Here is a 15,656-nt window from a genome sequence, read left to right on the forward strand (position 1 = left end):
TTCCGCGGGCCCGACCAACAGCTTCTAGTTTATTGCAATCTGACATTTAACATAGTTAAACCTGGAGGGGCTCCTGATTGGTCCGCCCCAAACCACGTGTCCAGGCGAACTCCTGCTACACATGGTACCACCCACTCGGTCCTTCTCAGACAAAACAAAACATTAACTTCTGTAATACAGAGGTTTATATGCTTTTTAAAAATACTATAAACCTTTTATTAAAAATGTAGGATCTTGTTTTTCTGCACTTGAGTCACACTGAGTCCAAAAGGAGCCCAGGCTGCTTCTCCCTTTTCACTCGTGGAACTGTCCATGGCCTCGTTTAATATCTTTATAAGCTGGCAAAAGTTTTTAAAATGCTATTGCTTATGAAAACTATTTTTCTTGAAGGAGAGGGTGCATGTGACATCTTGTTTTCTATCAAATTATGGTTGAATCCCATGTCATATAAACCTGTGATGTCCCAATTTTACAAGCTTGTTTTAAGAAAAGACTGATGCTCATTGCCGCACTCTACTCATATTTACAGAAACGGGGTCAGCAGGTTGAAGCCACTGGCTCTGTAAAAGTGAACGATATTCTACAAGGTTACTTTAAGAGGGTATATTTCACATAATATTCCCTAGTACACCTCACATGAACAACTTTAACAGATACCTCCAATAAACGTTCACAGCCAAACTCTGGTGGGATTGTTATACCTCTCACAATTCTTTTATATGAATTTTACAAGCTATCAGAGGGCACGTAACTGATTCAATCAGCCGAGAGTCTCCTGCTTTATATCTGGCTAATTAGTTGATTTGTAGATGCAGCTCTGAAGACACTAAACAAATATATTACACTGTAGTCACGCCCTTTTTCTGACAAAAAGGCCTCTTTTTAACAGACATTTTTTTTCAGGGACCACAGCACACTTTGTTTGTAGAAAACTTCTCCGTGATGTGCAAAGGATTCAGGCATTTTGCCAACAGCTGGCGCAAGAATTTCTAATGTGGTTTTTGGTCATCAAACTGCCCAACCATCCTCCTCAAACATATCCTTATGTCTGACCCTTGCCTTTTGCATTCCTCCCTCTGGTCTACAGACTTTGCATGAAATGAAAAAAATCTTGTTTTTTTTCACCCAATCTTTATAACTTTCTATTATGTTATATCACTCCATATTTTGCTATGCCGTCCCTCTCATTTTAAATTCATTATTTAACACATCCCTCCTCTTGACTGCATGAAAGACAATATCAATGTATTGATCTCAAAAGTTTCCACAACTCAGCAGTGCAGGGCTGCTTATGTCTCAATTATGGAAATCAAAAAAAGATCGGACTGCGTCAAGGACAAAAAGTTAGACTCATCAATGACACGGTTTCCCAAATATAACCATGCACACACTTATATACGACTATACGCCGCCGTCAATCCACCCAAGTTCACGACACAGTCACGGTGGGTTGAACTTGATATTGAACTCAAATACTCCATTTAAATAAATGAAAGAAGAACATTTACAATAAACAAAAATAAACCTATTAGTTTGTGGCAGGTTAAAGTAAGTGCTATCAGCACGAGTTATATAGGCCTAATACGAGTATATTCCAATATGCTCACCTGGCTATTTCACTCATTTAAAAAGCACATATCATATTCATGAACATGAAACTCTGAAAATAAAATAATTGAGAAGTTTCCAAGTACTAAAATTAAACAAGCTGTTTAAATTAAATATGAATGGATGTGGAGTTAGGGATTAAAAAATGTACAGGGTTACAGCTGCTTGCACATGCGTGCTGACGGGCGCTGCTGCGTGCTACAAATTCGCCAATGAAGTGTTATGTGAGTACATTCATTTAAACATGGGTTTGTGAACGATTTGCAAGTCAGCCGATATTTGATAGCTGCACCCGTCACCAGTAACCATGTATCCTAGCTTACCCAAAGGCACCGAACCTTGCTCCAGCCTTAAATAGAAAGACAAATATCAAATGTTTAAACTGGAGAAGCTCTCAGGGATCCATTGCGGCTTCTTTCTGTCTCTTTGACTCATTGCCTCTCATATCACTGCACATTCTTGCATCTAGTTAGTGAGCCTCGCAATGCAGTAACAACAATCCAATATAATATTTTGTGCTTTATTATGAGGAGCAATGGGGTGTCGTGGCAACACTTGTCGTGATATTATAACGGCAACTACAGCAAAGCATTGCAGTGTGATGTTTACAACAAAATGGCCCGGATGCTCATCCAGTGAGAGAGTAACGTGAAGGCTTAAATCGCCACTTTACCTCGGAGAAAGAGCCCATGTGTTGCGCCTCCTTGCCTCGTCTCCTCACGCCTCCGATCCAGTCCCACAGATCCGCATTTCACATTCAAACAACTGATCGTCTGTTCAGTGCGTCTTTAGCTCAGCTAGCGATGATGTCATATATGTGGTATTGTGGTATCATTTAGCAAAATCAAAACCTGCTTCTTTTAAAAAAAAGAGTTTTGTAAAACGAGCACTGTCAAGGTCACTGTCTAGTACACCGTCTGCTCGATATTGAAATTACCCTCCTGGAATCCACTGGTCCTGTCCAGACAGGGCAATAGCCTAAACAAAGGGCTTTTCTTTCCCTATTCTCTCTTTGATTCTCTGCAGGCAGGTTGCCACAGTTATGGCCTTGTGCGACCCTTTTAAAGCTTCCTTCAAGGAGAACACACCGCCCAGGGAAGCTTAAAGAAGCCACAAAAGTGGTACCGTTTAAGTTGAAAGGGTTGGCTGATCTTTTTTATTTGTTTACAACAGACAATATTTCATTCGGCTTTGTGTCATCATTCATTCTCTAACAAAGTTCAGGAAAAAACATATGTAGGCTATTTTATATATTTTTTTAGGATTGTTCATAGGCCTATCTATCTGAAAATAAAATATACATTTCTTAAATGTCAAAGAAACAATTCAAATATAATAAATGAAAATAGCCCCTCACTTTGTACAATTTCTATGTACATGACAATGTTTATATGCAAAATATACATAGCAAACTAGCATTAGTAAAACCTTTGCGTCATTTGAATTTGACGTTCATTAAGTAAGAAAACGTTATGCCATGAGCAGCGACAAGATTTGCCAACATATTTAATTTACTTTATTAAAAACAATTTTGCAATTCCAGAATGAAAAATGTGTGTGTGTGTGTGTGTGTGTGTGTGTGTGTGTGTGTGTGTGTGTGTGTGTGTGTGTGTGTGTGCGTGTGTGTGTGTGTGTGTGCGTGTGTGTGTGTGTGTGAGCGTGTGTGTGTGAGCGTGTGTGCGAACTGTTGTCAGTCAGATTGGATACGTTTTATAACCCTTTCACTGTGTCACTTTTCAAACTACAGTGTTTTCAAATGTGTTAATTATAGCCTACGTGTATGACCTAAAACCATATAGCCCAAGGACATCAAGGAAAAAATCAAAACATAAATAAATCAAATTTGAAATCGTTGTAATCTGTGTCCCCTATCTCCGACATTTGATCCCACAATATCGGATATATTTCCACAGACCACCCATTATATATAAAAACAATGCCTTGATTGCTATAATGTACAATTAAATATAAACAAACAACTAGCCTAGTTTCAAAACAGCTGAAAACATTTTAGGACTCGTGTGGTTTCAGTTGTAATATATGTATTTTCTGTATCATACACCAAGCAGGCCTTACTGTAACCTATGTAAAACACTTTCAGAAATTATGAGCATTGTCAACTCCATATTTTATTAAAAAATATATATTATCAACGGCACTGGGAGAAAAAAAATCCACCACTGAGTTTAATGAGTCGTAACAATGCAACAACAAATCAACGAAACGACAACATCCCCAATTTAGAGACTGTTGCAGCACTTCCTGATAGTTTCCCCTGGTCACCACCAGAGGTTATCAGCCCCCCGTCTCATGCGTCTGCTCACAGCGGCCTGCAGAGTATAACGCCTCCACACACACAACCAAAAGCAATACAACTCTTCATACATTTGACATTTCAAGGTAAAAATCAGCAGCTGAAGATGCGTCCAAAGAGTCTAAAAAGTTGTGTTAATCTTGTGTTTGTATTTGAAAAGATGCTGTCCAGTTTAGTATGAATTCCGTGTTTTCCTAGTAACTGTTAATCCCGGGAGAGTAGACCATTTCCTTATTTTAGGTGACAAAATAAACCATTAAAACATTACTTTCTGGAAACTGGATATTGCAGTGCTGGGATAACGGAATATAATTCTATATTTCCTTTTACCATTGAATATAGAACTATTTTAAAGATGCGTATTTGGATATTTTTGTGATAACCCGTTGTGAAATGTTACATTTCTAAATACATTTCAAATTTAAATGTAATATCCATTCAAATTAAAAATGAAATGTGACATTGTAAGTATAAATGAAAGATCATTTGCATATTCTTACAGTTTTATCTCATTGTTTAAGATTATTAATGTTATGTGGCAGACGTAGCCTTATGTCATGTTGGACGCCATAAACACAATTATAATGTAGGCTATGCTTTAATATTGTTAAATGTCAGGAGTTAAATTGTAATTAAAGCTGTCTTATTTTATTTTTCTCAACTACATCACCGCATCGCGCTCTTTACTTTGACAAAAGTAATCACTTGTAACACGAAATACAAAATATTACTCTAAATTAGTTTTGTTTGTTCAATGAACAGCGAATTGTGTAAGCTACACAGCCTAAACAGCCACAACTATCCACGTAGGCGTAGGCCTACCGCCAGTAGGAAGAAAACGGCCTACCTTTAATCGTTATATTGTGGGCGACGTCGTATTATAATTTCCTCTCGCTGTGCAGACAGTATGGCTGCTTGCTGTGGGATTACTGGTGCGGTGTGAGACGTCAAAAGTCCTACCTGTCCTCCGTGGTCAATAACACACACCTCACGATGTGTGCATGAAACCATTGGCGGTTCAGAGTGCATGGGCCACAGCTATAACTTTTTGGCAGACTTCTGCAGAAAACACAGAAAAAGAACAGAGCCCAAATGTTAATGCAATGCTCTGAGAGATGGTCAGAAATGCAGGTCAGAGGATATCGCTACACTTCCCCTTTTTTATGTATTTATGGCATGTCATTAAGCTTGGCTGTCTAGACAGGGAAATAACACCTTGTTTGCCTACAAACAAACCGCCAACGTTGGTGTCCAGCCCCCTATTTATTATTCACAATCTGCTGTGATGTCAAGGTCAAAGTGACTGCATAGTCATGGTCAAGGGTAAATCAGGAGACCCAGAACTTTCCACAATGATTGAAAACCCAGGAAGCAGACAAACAGAAACTTGAAGTCCGACGGCTTGGATTCTAATCAACAACCTCAGAACATCCGAAGAGCTGGAAAAAGTGATAGGCCTGCCAAAGACTGACCTACAGAAAAATTAAACTACAAAAACACCAGCACACTTACATATATATTGCAAATGATACTGTATGATGTTTTCGGAAAAAGCTACAACATTAGACCTGTAGTATGGCTAGGCCTCAGACGTGATTCATTTTAACAAAAGCACAGGGGCCGTATTTATTTTTATTTACATCTAACCTTAAGACCAATCTGCGTTTATTAGGAATGGAAAGAAAATGATCATAGACTTGAGATAGATAGTCCTAGTAGGTTAAAATGAACCATCTTGAATTTGAATCTCATTTTTAAATATAGGCACATTTTCCCACATAGGCCTATATTTATTTTGTATAACTACAACTTAAGTAACCCAACTTGCCTTTAGGACTATAAGGTCTTAATACTCAATAACACTGGTCGCATGCATTCAAAAACACGTCCCGCAACCATACACACAAACACACACAATCTGCAAATAAATACACTATATCTCTAAACCAAACTAGAAGCTCAATCTGCAGTGCTGCTTCGGACCGATATGTGTACTTTATCGTATGTGTATTTCCGTTATTAGGTGTTTAGATTAATACAAATAAGGGGTTCATAGGTAACATTATAAAATGTATCTTCAAGTTCATTGCTAAACTCACCTGCTTTTTAACAGTGATAACAGGGTCTAACTTACATCCAAATACGTGCGGGTGATGCTACACCAAACAGGCATTGTGTGCTTCAAAATGTATGAAAATGCTTTGCCATTTTAAATTGAGCATTAATTGTTTATAAATGACAAAAAGCAGAATCAGCTAAATATGTGTGGGCCTTGTATAAAGCGGACAGGTAAGTGTAAGGAGAAGTCCCCGTGGAACTCGTGTATTGTGCGGGAACAATTCTCGTAATTTGAACAAATAAATTGTACCTGTGGAATATCAGAATACATGAAAATAATATTGTGCGGTCACAAGTTACACGTTTCCGTGATAGCGGACTCTTTTAATTTTGGTTTGTTTGTGATGATTCTGAAAACTGCAAAGTATCCTAGCAGGTAAAACACCTTTGACATTCACTTGGATAAAATGCGTTTGGATGTCAGGGAGGATTCGGACAAACAACACGAGTTTCTCTCAGCCACCGACTGTGTTCCTCTTAACTGATTATTTTTGAAAGATCCAACCCTACAAGTCTTCATATATAATATCTGGAATATAAATTTAAATATTATGATCCATTTTGTATATTGCAATGTGAGAAAAGCCGCCATGCTGTTCACCAACGACGCGCAATTACTACATCGTCTACTTTCGCCATTAACAACACTCCAGGATGCCCAATAAGTCTTAATCAAGCACTCCGCAGCATAAAATCCGCACCCACCCATCCGCTGCTGATGTTATGAACCTGAAGAGCAAAGACGACATTGCTTAGAGCTTCTGCTGCTTAATGACACCAGTGTAACTTGAAACGAGAGGAAATGCTGCAAGGATGGTTGATTGACTTGAATATTTAAGCATTTTCATAATCATCATTTATTTATGAAACACGTTACCAGTACGTAATTCAACACCACAATACAGTTCACATACTGCACGAAAGTAGAAATAGACAGGCTTCGTACACGGCGTGTGATCAGCTAATGCTACACTAACATTAAACAAAGACAAAAAAGTAATAAAACGATTGTGCATTTATGTGTAATACTCACTGACTTTTTAATGGTTTACAATCATTCCAGTTGCATGACAGAATCCTTCACTGACAAAGGAAAAACATACAGGTCTTGGGATATTCCAGTTACAGTTCCGCCATACAAGATAATATGAATTAAATAAAAAGGCATTGCACTATACAGATTAACAACATAGGAGCCTTTGTTTTATCACAGGCTTATTAAATGATTCCCCCACACAGAGAAACATAGCGTTTGAAATTAAGTAATATTTTTAAAAGAAGATCATTCTCTCTTTCGAAAGTCCTCTTTGTGAGCTTTTTGTTGAAGAAGTCTCTAAATCAGCGCGTCATTGCTCCACAAATTATGTCCATGTGGCGATTATCTTTCTATAATGACAGCAAAAAGTCTCCTCTGTTCTCATATGCTCATCGCAAGTTTAGAAATCAGTCCTTTTTTGAGATTTGGCTTGAAGAAAAAAAAAAAAGAGAAGAAGAATAACACGCAATACTTGTCTTTGAAATACAGATATCGTTTTAAATATTATATATTTATATATGTACATTCATATAAAACAAATGTGAAATGGATTTTCAATATTTTCACAGTTTTTAGAGCATGTACTCTAACTTGAAAACAGGGGACGTGGTAGCATGGTCGATGGAGATGATGGAAGTTAAATAAAAAAGCACTGCCAAAAATGTTTTTCAGCCACGATTTTATATGCAAGAGGTAAATATATGGCATGATGTTGGAAGGTATGAGTTGCAGCTTCAAGAAGGTCGAGGATCTTATCAAGTGGTGTGCATGTGATTGCTTTTGGATTTACTGACAAATTTCTTCTCCTTGACTCGCCGGTTTTGGAACCAGATGGTAACTTGACGCTCAGAGAGGTTGGTGCCGGCCGAGATGCGCCTTCTCTTGTCTTTGGTGATGAACTTGCTGGCTGCATACTCTTTCTCAAGCTCCTTCAGCTGCATCTTGGTGTAAGGGACACGTTTTTTACGCCCGCGGCGGTAACTGCTGACCTCAGGCTGCAATGGCACAACATCTAGAGAAAGAGGGAAAATGCCAAGCAAAATGTTAATGATGCGCAAAAACACCGCAATGTGCGACTTCACAAAATCAGCAGAAATTGTATTTGACAAAACTGGTCTATTTCTGAACAAACTTGCCAAGGTTGATATATAATTACTGACTTTAACTGATAATAAATAGGAAACTAGTTGCAAGGCAATTCAATTTTCAAGGTCGAAACTCGAAGGTGTGCGTGTGCGTGTGTGTGTGTGTGTGTTGTTTTTTTTTGGGGAAGGTGGAGGGGGTCATAACCAAAATGCAGTGAGGATCTCAGGTGTACTGCACCTGACATGTAAGAGCACAATTATAGAATCGTGGCATAGAGTTCACTATGTAAAATATACTCTTTTGTTACAGTGTTGAGCAAGCCTATATTTTCGTACATGCACAATCAGTATCATGTTAGCCACTACCATTGTCCTTCGTTTCAAATGAAAAGTGATCAATGTTGTTCCTTAGGTGCATGTCGATACTTAATCTACTATTAACTATCTACTACACAACCATCCTTGTAAACGCTATCTTAGGTCAATCTCTCACATGTGTAATTGAACTGCTGGGTACGATTGTGCAAATATAAACTGCAATAAGTCTCAATGTGGGTGCATTTCGCACTAAAAAACGTTTTGAAAATAGAAATCACAGACCATAATGCATTTAAAATGTGTTCTCTGAATTGTCCTTTAAAAAATAGATACATCATTTTGTTCCACTATGTGTTTTAGAAAGCCCCAAAACCGTCTGGCAGTGGCAACGGTTTTTGTTCAGGTAAAGTTCTGGGATTACACCCTTTCGCCAAGACTGGAGTTTAGTGCAAGACAGCCAATGAAAAACATGACAGGACAAGCATGGCAATACCTTGTGAAATAGTGGCAAGCTGTGACTCATTAGGCTTTTTAACCCATGTCATTTTAAATTCAAGAGTTGTGGATATTTAACCACAGTTTGTGTGAATACAACATTATGGAAGTTCTTAATTTGGTCAATCATAATTCAAATATTATCTTCAAGATATTCTTATTGTTCTTAAATATTTAGTTATAAGTACGTTAAGGATATCTGTAAGAGGTTACCGTTTTATTATCTTAAAGGAAAATAGTGTAGGCCTATGTCTGTTTTTGTGTATGTGGTTTGTGAAGCAATACAGAAAGACATGGACAGCGCGCTCTTGTGTTTTTGTGCATGTGTGCGCGCGCATTTGACTGCGTGCTCGTGCTTTCGTGGCTTGCTCTTGTGTATTTTTAGGGCAAATGTCGTGTGATAGAGCCAGTAGAGGTCTGAGAACTTCCCTGTTGGAAATAAAAATTCCCACAGATTTCACATACTTAATAAACCCTTGTGGTAAAAGAAGCAGTGTAGTAAACACTCTGTAAACTGCATACTGACCGGGCCTGTGTGTCAATGAGCATATATCGTGCATGTATGAAAGTAAGCAAAGCAAAAGGAGAGCTTGAATATCAAATATTAACTGATCAGTGGTTGTGAAGTACTAAAAAACTGATGTCCCTGCAATGCAAATATTGAATAAATGAATCCTACAAGCAGAGGACTAAACAGGTCGCTGAGATTTATTGGCACCACCCAAACACTGTAGCCTATAGTCACTATATATTGTCAAACAGGGGGCAAAGGTATGCACTGTTGTACCTTCCTTTTCTACGTGACTGAAACTATATTCATCATATGACTTCCGAAGAATTAGAATACAGGCTGTCGAACGGAAATGCTCCATTTATAGATGTATTATAACTATTAAAAAGGGGCCATTCAACTGACATTTCCTTGAACTCACAATTATGATTTTTACGCACAGTTCTAGTAGAATGCATATTCGTTTAATGTTAAATGTAAGAATAACATTACCTCTCTAACAGAGTAGGCATGGACATATGATAACTGACATACGACTTGACAGCTGTATGTGTATTCAGCAAACGTATAGTTTCCATGGAGGTATTTCATAAGTAGATATTGGCTCTTTTACGCAGTACAATATATAAACTAAGCAATAACATCAAGGCGAAAATAAAATGCATTTAAATGGCTATTTGGACGTCATGACACGTGTATTAAAAGCATACACGCGGTGGGACTAACGTGAATAACAGCCTAAAGACAGCTTTAAAAAACTTAACTGAATTTGTACATACCTGGAAAGGGTGATTTCCAAAGATGAGATGACTGCGTTTGTTCTTTGGAGCAGTACACCTGCCCATCCCAGCCATTGGAGAGAGCCCAGTGTTGGTAACCATCCATGGGGATCAGGGCGTCGTGCCTTGGTTCGGGATGGGCACTGATACCGGGCACCACTGACACGTCGAGATATCCAGGGACAGCCTGATATGAGCTGGCGAAACTCGGGTAGAAGGCAAACTCTTTCGCCCTGGTGGACAGTTCTTCCGTGGGCAGCGCTGTGCTGGTCTCGGCATATTTATCTGCGGGATGGTACGAGCAGGGCTTCTGCTGCAAGTTCACGTTGTGCGAATGAGACAATCTACAGCCGTAATATGGGTTTCCAAACGGATAACCGTAGCTCAAAGATGCACTGGATGACGTTTGAGGAGCGGGACACTGACGGCCGGCGTCTGGAGAAGAAATATCCGAGTAGACGGAGCCCTGGTGGGTCGCTATGGAGCCAGAATGTCGTCCCAGCGCGGGGTGCGACATTAGGTCCCTGCAGTGGGTCGCAGGGCAATTACCGCTCAGTCCCTCCATTGTTTGGCTTTTATTCTGGTTGTTTTCATTCGGGCTTTTTTCATAAACGTACATCAAGGTGTCCGCCCAGCGTGGATGCAGAACCAGCGAAGTCGTCATATCAGGGGCTGCCGATGCTTTTTAAAAGTCGACTACTCCAAGACGGACACCTCATTTCCAACTACATTTTACACCAAGCGCATGCGCACACAAGACCCCCGTGTGTCCACTTCATTAAGAATCTGGCACGTGATACGCTAACAAGTCCTACGAGATTGGGCTTGCGAGTTGGGGCAGAGCAGCCCTTTAAAGACCCACTGCCTCCCATGTCACCGTTTTTTCCTGCAGAATATCGAGACATATCATTGGTTTAAATCACCTAGACCCACACCCTTAAAGGGGAGTATATGGACACTTTTAAGATCGAGGCAAACGAAAACAACCTGTGAATTTTGGCCGACTCCGAAGACTGCCAGATAATATGATAACATACGAGACATGTTAGTTGTTACATGGAAAGGAGAACAAATAATATATTTCAATTGAATCGCTCAACTGAAATATATGTGTGCGTTTGTGCAGGCATGTTGTGTTTCACTCGTGACAGGGATATGTTCGGCTATTTCATGTTATAATACATATAACGTGATTTAATCTGAAATTCATGCAATGTAGTCAATTGGATGTGTATTATATAACAAAGTATTCAACATTAATAAATACAGTGCTCTCAACGCTAAGAGCACTGCTCTCCCCGTATTACACTTCCATGGGTCAACTATTAACATCCTGAGATGAGATTCTGTGACTAGTTGTGGATTATTACTTTTCCAAAAGGACTAATATTTATGTTTTCTACTAATCTTGCCTTTCAGAGATTGATATTGTGTGTAGCCTAAATATAGCGGAATAAAACTCTTGCAAGTGTAACCATTCAGTCAGTCAGAAATAACATCTACTTATCTACAGGGTGTATGCGTGTGTTTTCTGTGGTACAACCAGAACTAAGACTTTGACAAAGATAAATGTGTTGAATGGTTGTAGTTGCACCTTAGCATTAACAGCCACAGGACGAGGTGAAAGCTATTTCAGGTAAGATACTGTCATTTGTATTACCGTTCAGTAGCCTACACAGTGTATCTTCCATGTGAAGGGATAATTACAGTAATCAGCTACGATGAATCATATATTCTTATAGTTTATACAGGTTACATCTACTTGTGAGCGAAGACATTTTCAGTTGTAGTATTCTCGATTAGGCCCAAAAGATTTTTCAGCGACAACGTGACCAATTTAAATGAGGATTAAACGACTTCATGTGATGTTTCTGTATCACTAAGCTATTCATTCATAACATTGAGTAAGAGGACGCTCTAAGGCGAAAATAGGAACAATGGTCGCTTTCAGCAGGAGTATATTTACAGATATCACACAAAAACACTTTAATTGAAATGCGGACCTGTTTTCCATAAACTCCTCTGTTATGCACGCATCGTCCTTTAGATTTGAAAATCTGGTTACAGCTCTATTTTGAATCCAAAATGTATTTTTAGTTCATCTAATTTCCGGGCGTTGTATCACAATGCTATATCCATCTCCTTTTACAATAAACACTCCTAAGTTATTATTTAAAACTGTATTTTTAATTGAAATTATTAGATTGCACAGGCCCAGTTGTCCGTCAAATTGAGTTTTAGCGATGCCTATCCTATGAGTCACTCATAAAGCAGGCTACAAGCTGCCCTACGAAGGGTTCCTAGTTTATCAACGTTATTGCACTGCTGAGTTTCCTTGGGAATAATCAGGCCACCGTTTAGTATGTGTGTACCAAGGAAGCTAGACCCCTGTCCCCCCTCGGACAGAGACTATAGTTCTTTTGTCTCAAGGAAATTACAACTAACCCTCATCCAAACGGCAGCTGCACGGAAGTCCAAGGTCAAGGTAAAAAAAACGCAGACAAACAGGGTCGTAATCAGAGTCTAGACAGACAAGAATGAACTTCACACTAGAGTATGCATGCAAACTAGCTGTTATTTAGAGACCCTTACTCTAAAATATCTTCTGTGTGTGAAGAGAGAGAGAGAGAACTCTAAATAATGCCTTGTGGGTTGATTTTTTCCAAGGATCAGGAATTTGACAGCTTTTGTGCTGCAGGAAACCGGCTCTTTCAAAACGAACATTTTCCATGAAAGCTCAGACCTCAACACAAAGTTTCATCATCATTTACCAGTTTTTAAATGATAGTAGGCCTATATTATTTTTAGTTTGTTGCATTTTTTCATTCAGCTTAACTTCCACATCAAGCCAAAGTGTTTGTGGTCATAGTTTCCCCCCGTGGGATATACGGACCATGAAGCTTTGGTCAAACAGGCGGCATAGTCTTATTTATAAAGTTGTTCAATAAAAATAAATACCAGGGTTTGATTAAGTCAATTTTAATGTTGCAATGATCATAAATGACACGTCAAGCGTCTTTTTGAATCTCCAAATCTAAGATTGAAAAGATGGATAAAAAAATACATTCTCATAACTTATGTTTTACGAAAGAGAAATACAATTACAAGAAAGTACAATCTAATATAAAAGGGACAACTAAATAATTCACAACGAAATATTTTCTATTTTGCAATAACTAATAGACTAGAATTATTCGCGTTGGAGCCAGCAAATTAATGATTAGCCAAATATTAAATATTTAAGCCTCTGGCGCATTTCCACATTAGGCCAACAGCAAAATGAGCACTGCAGCGGCCAAATCTAAAACCAAATATATTCATGCGGCGCTATTATCTAATACACATCCTGCTAAAAGAAATTCACAATGAATTATAATACATCCAACTAACTACTGCTAACGTTAATTATTTTCTTCATTAACATGTTCAAGTCACACAGGTGGATTCTTAAAGGATGTTTTTCTTTTTCAATTTTCACATTTCAGGGCAGTTTTGTATTTTAATGTTACCACCTATACTGCCTATCAGGATGGTATTTAAAAATAATCCACCTAACCGCCTATTGTACTTTTAAAGGCAGCCAATGGATATGTAAGATTATATTTTCTAACCATCTAAACTATTTATTGATGCAGCGTTGGATGTTGGGTGGTGCCTTTGATGTGTATGAATTAAAAATAGTATGATGCGTAAACCGAAATGTTATTAATTAGAAATAATTAGTTGGGTTTACATTTAAATGTATACACAATTCCTAACACTCAAACAAGTAGCCATGGGCGAAAGGACAAATAATATTCGCGTGTAGCTGTCAGTATTATTTAACCACATTCGAAAATCCAAGTCCACTAAAATCAACCAAAATCCAAGACAGGAAGGAAAAGAACTACACACCTGCGTCATTAAAGCAAAAAATACAATATATAATCACCGATAGGTTTCACATAAATATAATATAATATAAAAAACACTGCTGCAGTGTCAGTTTGTGCATTAGAAGTGTTTAAAACGTCAATATGTTTGCTGGTTATTACAACTATTCATACAGTGCTCTGGTAAAACTTTACTGGAAAAATATATGCTTTTAACGAATGTGTTCACATTTCACTGTTTTACGCTCTTAAAAAGCGTAAAACAAATCTACCAAAAATGATTACTTTTTCGCTGCAGTTTCACTTATTTCAGGAATTGTTAATTGAAACCACTACCAATATCTCCACAACCAGCCATGATGTGCTGCTGTAAATATCTTGACAACCAGACATCGTGTCCTTCCAGACAGGCCCTGTCAGAGAGAGCCCGTCTGAGGCGGAGGTTTGTGGGGGAGGGGAGAGCACCCATCCCCATACAAATACTGCCTACCTGCGGCTTCCGCTCTCAGGAACTGACTGCATATGCACGTGAGTGAGCCGATGGATTTCATGTACACAAAATATGCTCTTCTATACACACAACGTGTACAAGTAGCATCTGCAGAAGCCTACGATGCTCCACCCTATTGAAATCATTCAAAAATAGTTCCTATTTTTCACATTACTACAAAAAGACTCCAATGGAAACTATTCAACATTGTCATTTCTTTGCCTTCATTTAAGGGAAACCTTTTGGCTACACTTTCTGCTGTGAGAGCCCTCCATCAAAAGGACTCCGTGTTTTGTTAAACGCCGCTAAAATGCCAGTAAAAAGCAATACTATCACTTGTCAAACATTGTCTCACCGGTCTTGAGAATGATGCAAATCCCTGGGCATAAAACAGTCTTTGAAGAGGCGAAGTAGCGATCCAAGAATGTGTTGACAGCTTGCAGGTATACTCTGCGCCATGCATGCTGAAATCAGGCTGCGTTTATGTTTACGAGTTTTCAGCCAGCTTCAGGCTTAGCTATGAGAACAGTTTTTTTATAATAATCAAAGTACACCAAGTGGTAACATTGACAGTGGACAAAGTGAACCAAAAACAAACAAACAAATAGATTCTCACAGCAGTATAAAGGCCAATTGCATTTTCAAAATGAGGATTGGAAGATTTAAGTGAATGAACATGTCACATTCAATGGAATAAACTTTGGACCCATTAAGTGTCTGAACTAATTAAATGGACAAAAATCTGACAGTAGTGCATACATAAATCTCATAATAAATCAAGGCTGATTTGAAAGTTGCGCATGACTCATGTGCGCATGGTCTGGCGTAACATGTATTTAGCATTTTGGTTCATGTCCTGCAACACTTTCCACAGCAAAATATGAACTTTCGCTTCCTTATAGTACTTCACGTGGCGTCTGTGTGCGTGTGTGTTTTAAAAAGAATTGGCCTGTTGTCCAGCACGATGGAGGGAGAGCAGAGCAGTCCACTGTCATGAAAACATTCCTCCAAAACTAAAACAGCATCTGAA

The 15,656-nt window shown here is 38.6% G+C and overlaps 1 protein-coding gene across 1 annotated transcript; it reads right to left on the bottom strand.

Annotated features, from left to right (window-relative positions):
• Positions 1-7,684: 7,684 nt before the first annotated feature.
• Positions 7,685-10,928, bottom strand: hoxc13a (homeobox C13a). Its single transcript, XM_034145300.1, has 2 exons — positions 10,265-10,928; positions 7,685-8,088 (listed from the first exon to the last, which is right to left on the bottom strand). The coding sequence occupies exons 1-2, from the start codon at positions 10,926-10,928 to the stop codon at positions 7,832-7,834; spliced, it is 921 nt and encodes a 306-aa protein (XP_034001191.1). The 3' UTR covers positions 7,685-7,831.
• Positions 10,929-15,656: the final 4,728 nt, after the last annotated feature.

This window comes from Trematomus bernacchii, unplaced genomic scaffold, assembly GCF_902827165.1.
Source record: "Trematomus bernacchii unplaced genomic scaffold, fTreBer1.1, whole genome shotgun sequence".
Lineage (NCBI taxonomy): Eukaryota > Metazoa > Chordata > Actinopteri > Perciformes > Nototheniidae > Trematomus > Trematomus bernacchii.

Excerpts from the sequence above, each read along its gene's own strand:
- hoxc13a (XM_034145300.1), bottom strand. The coding sequence starts at position 10,928 with ATGACGACTTCGCTGGTTCTGCATCCACGCTGGGCGGACACCTTGATG. Across the intron at positions 8,089-10,264 it reads TTGGAAATCACCCTTTCCAG|ATGTTGTGCCATTGCAGCCT; the intron begins GTATGTACAAAT and ends CTCTTTCTCTAG.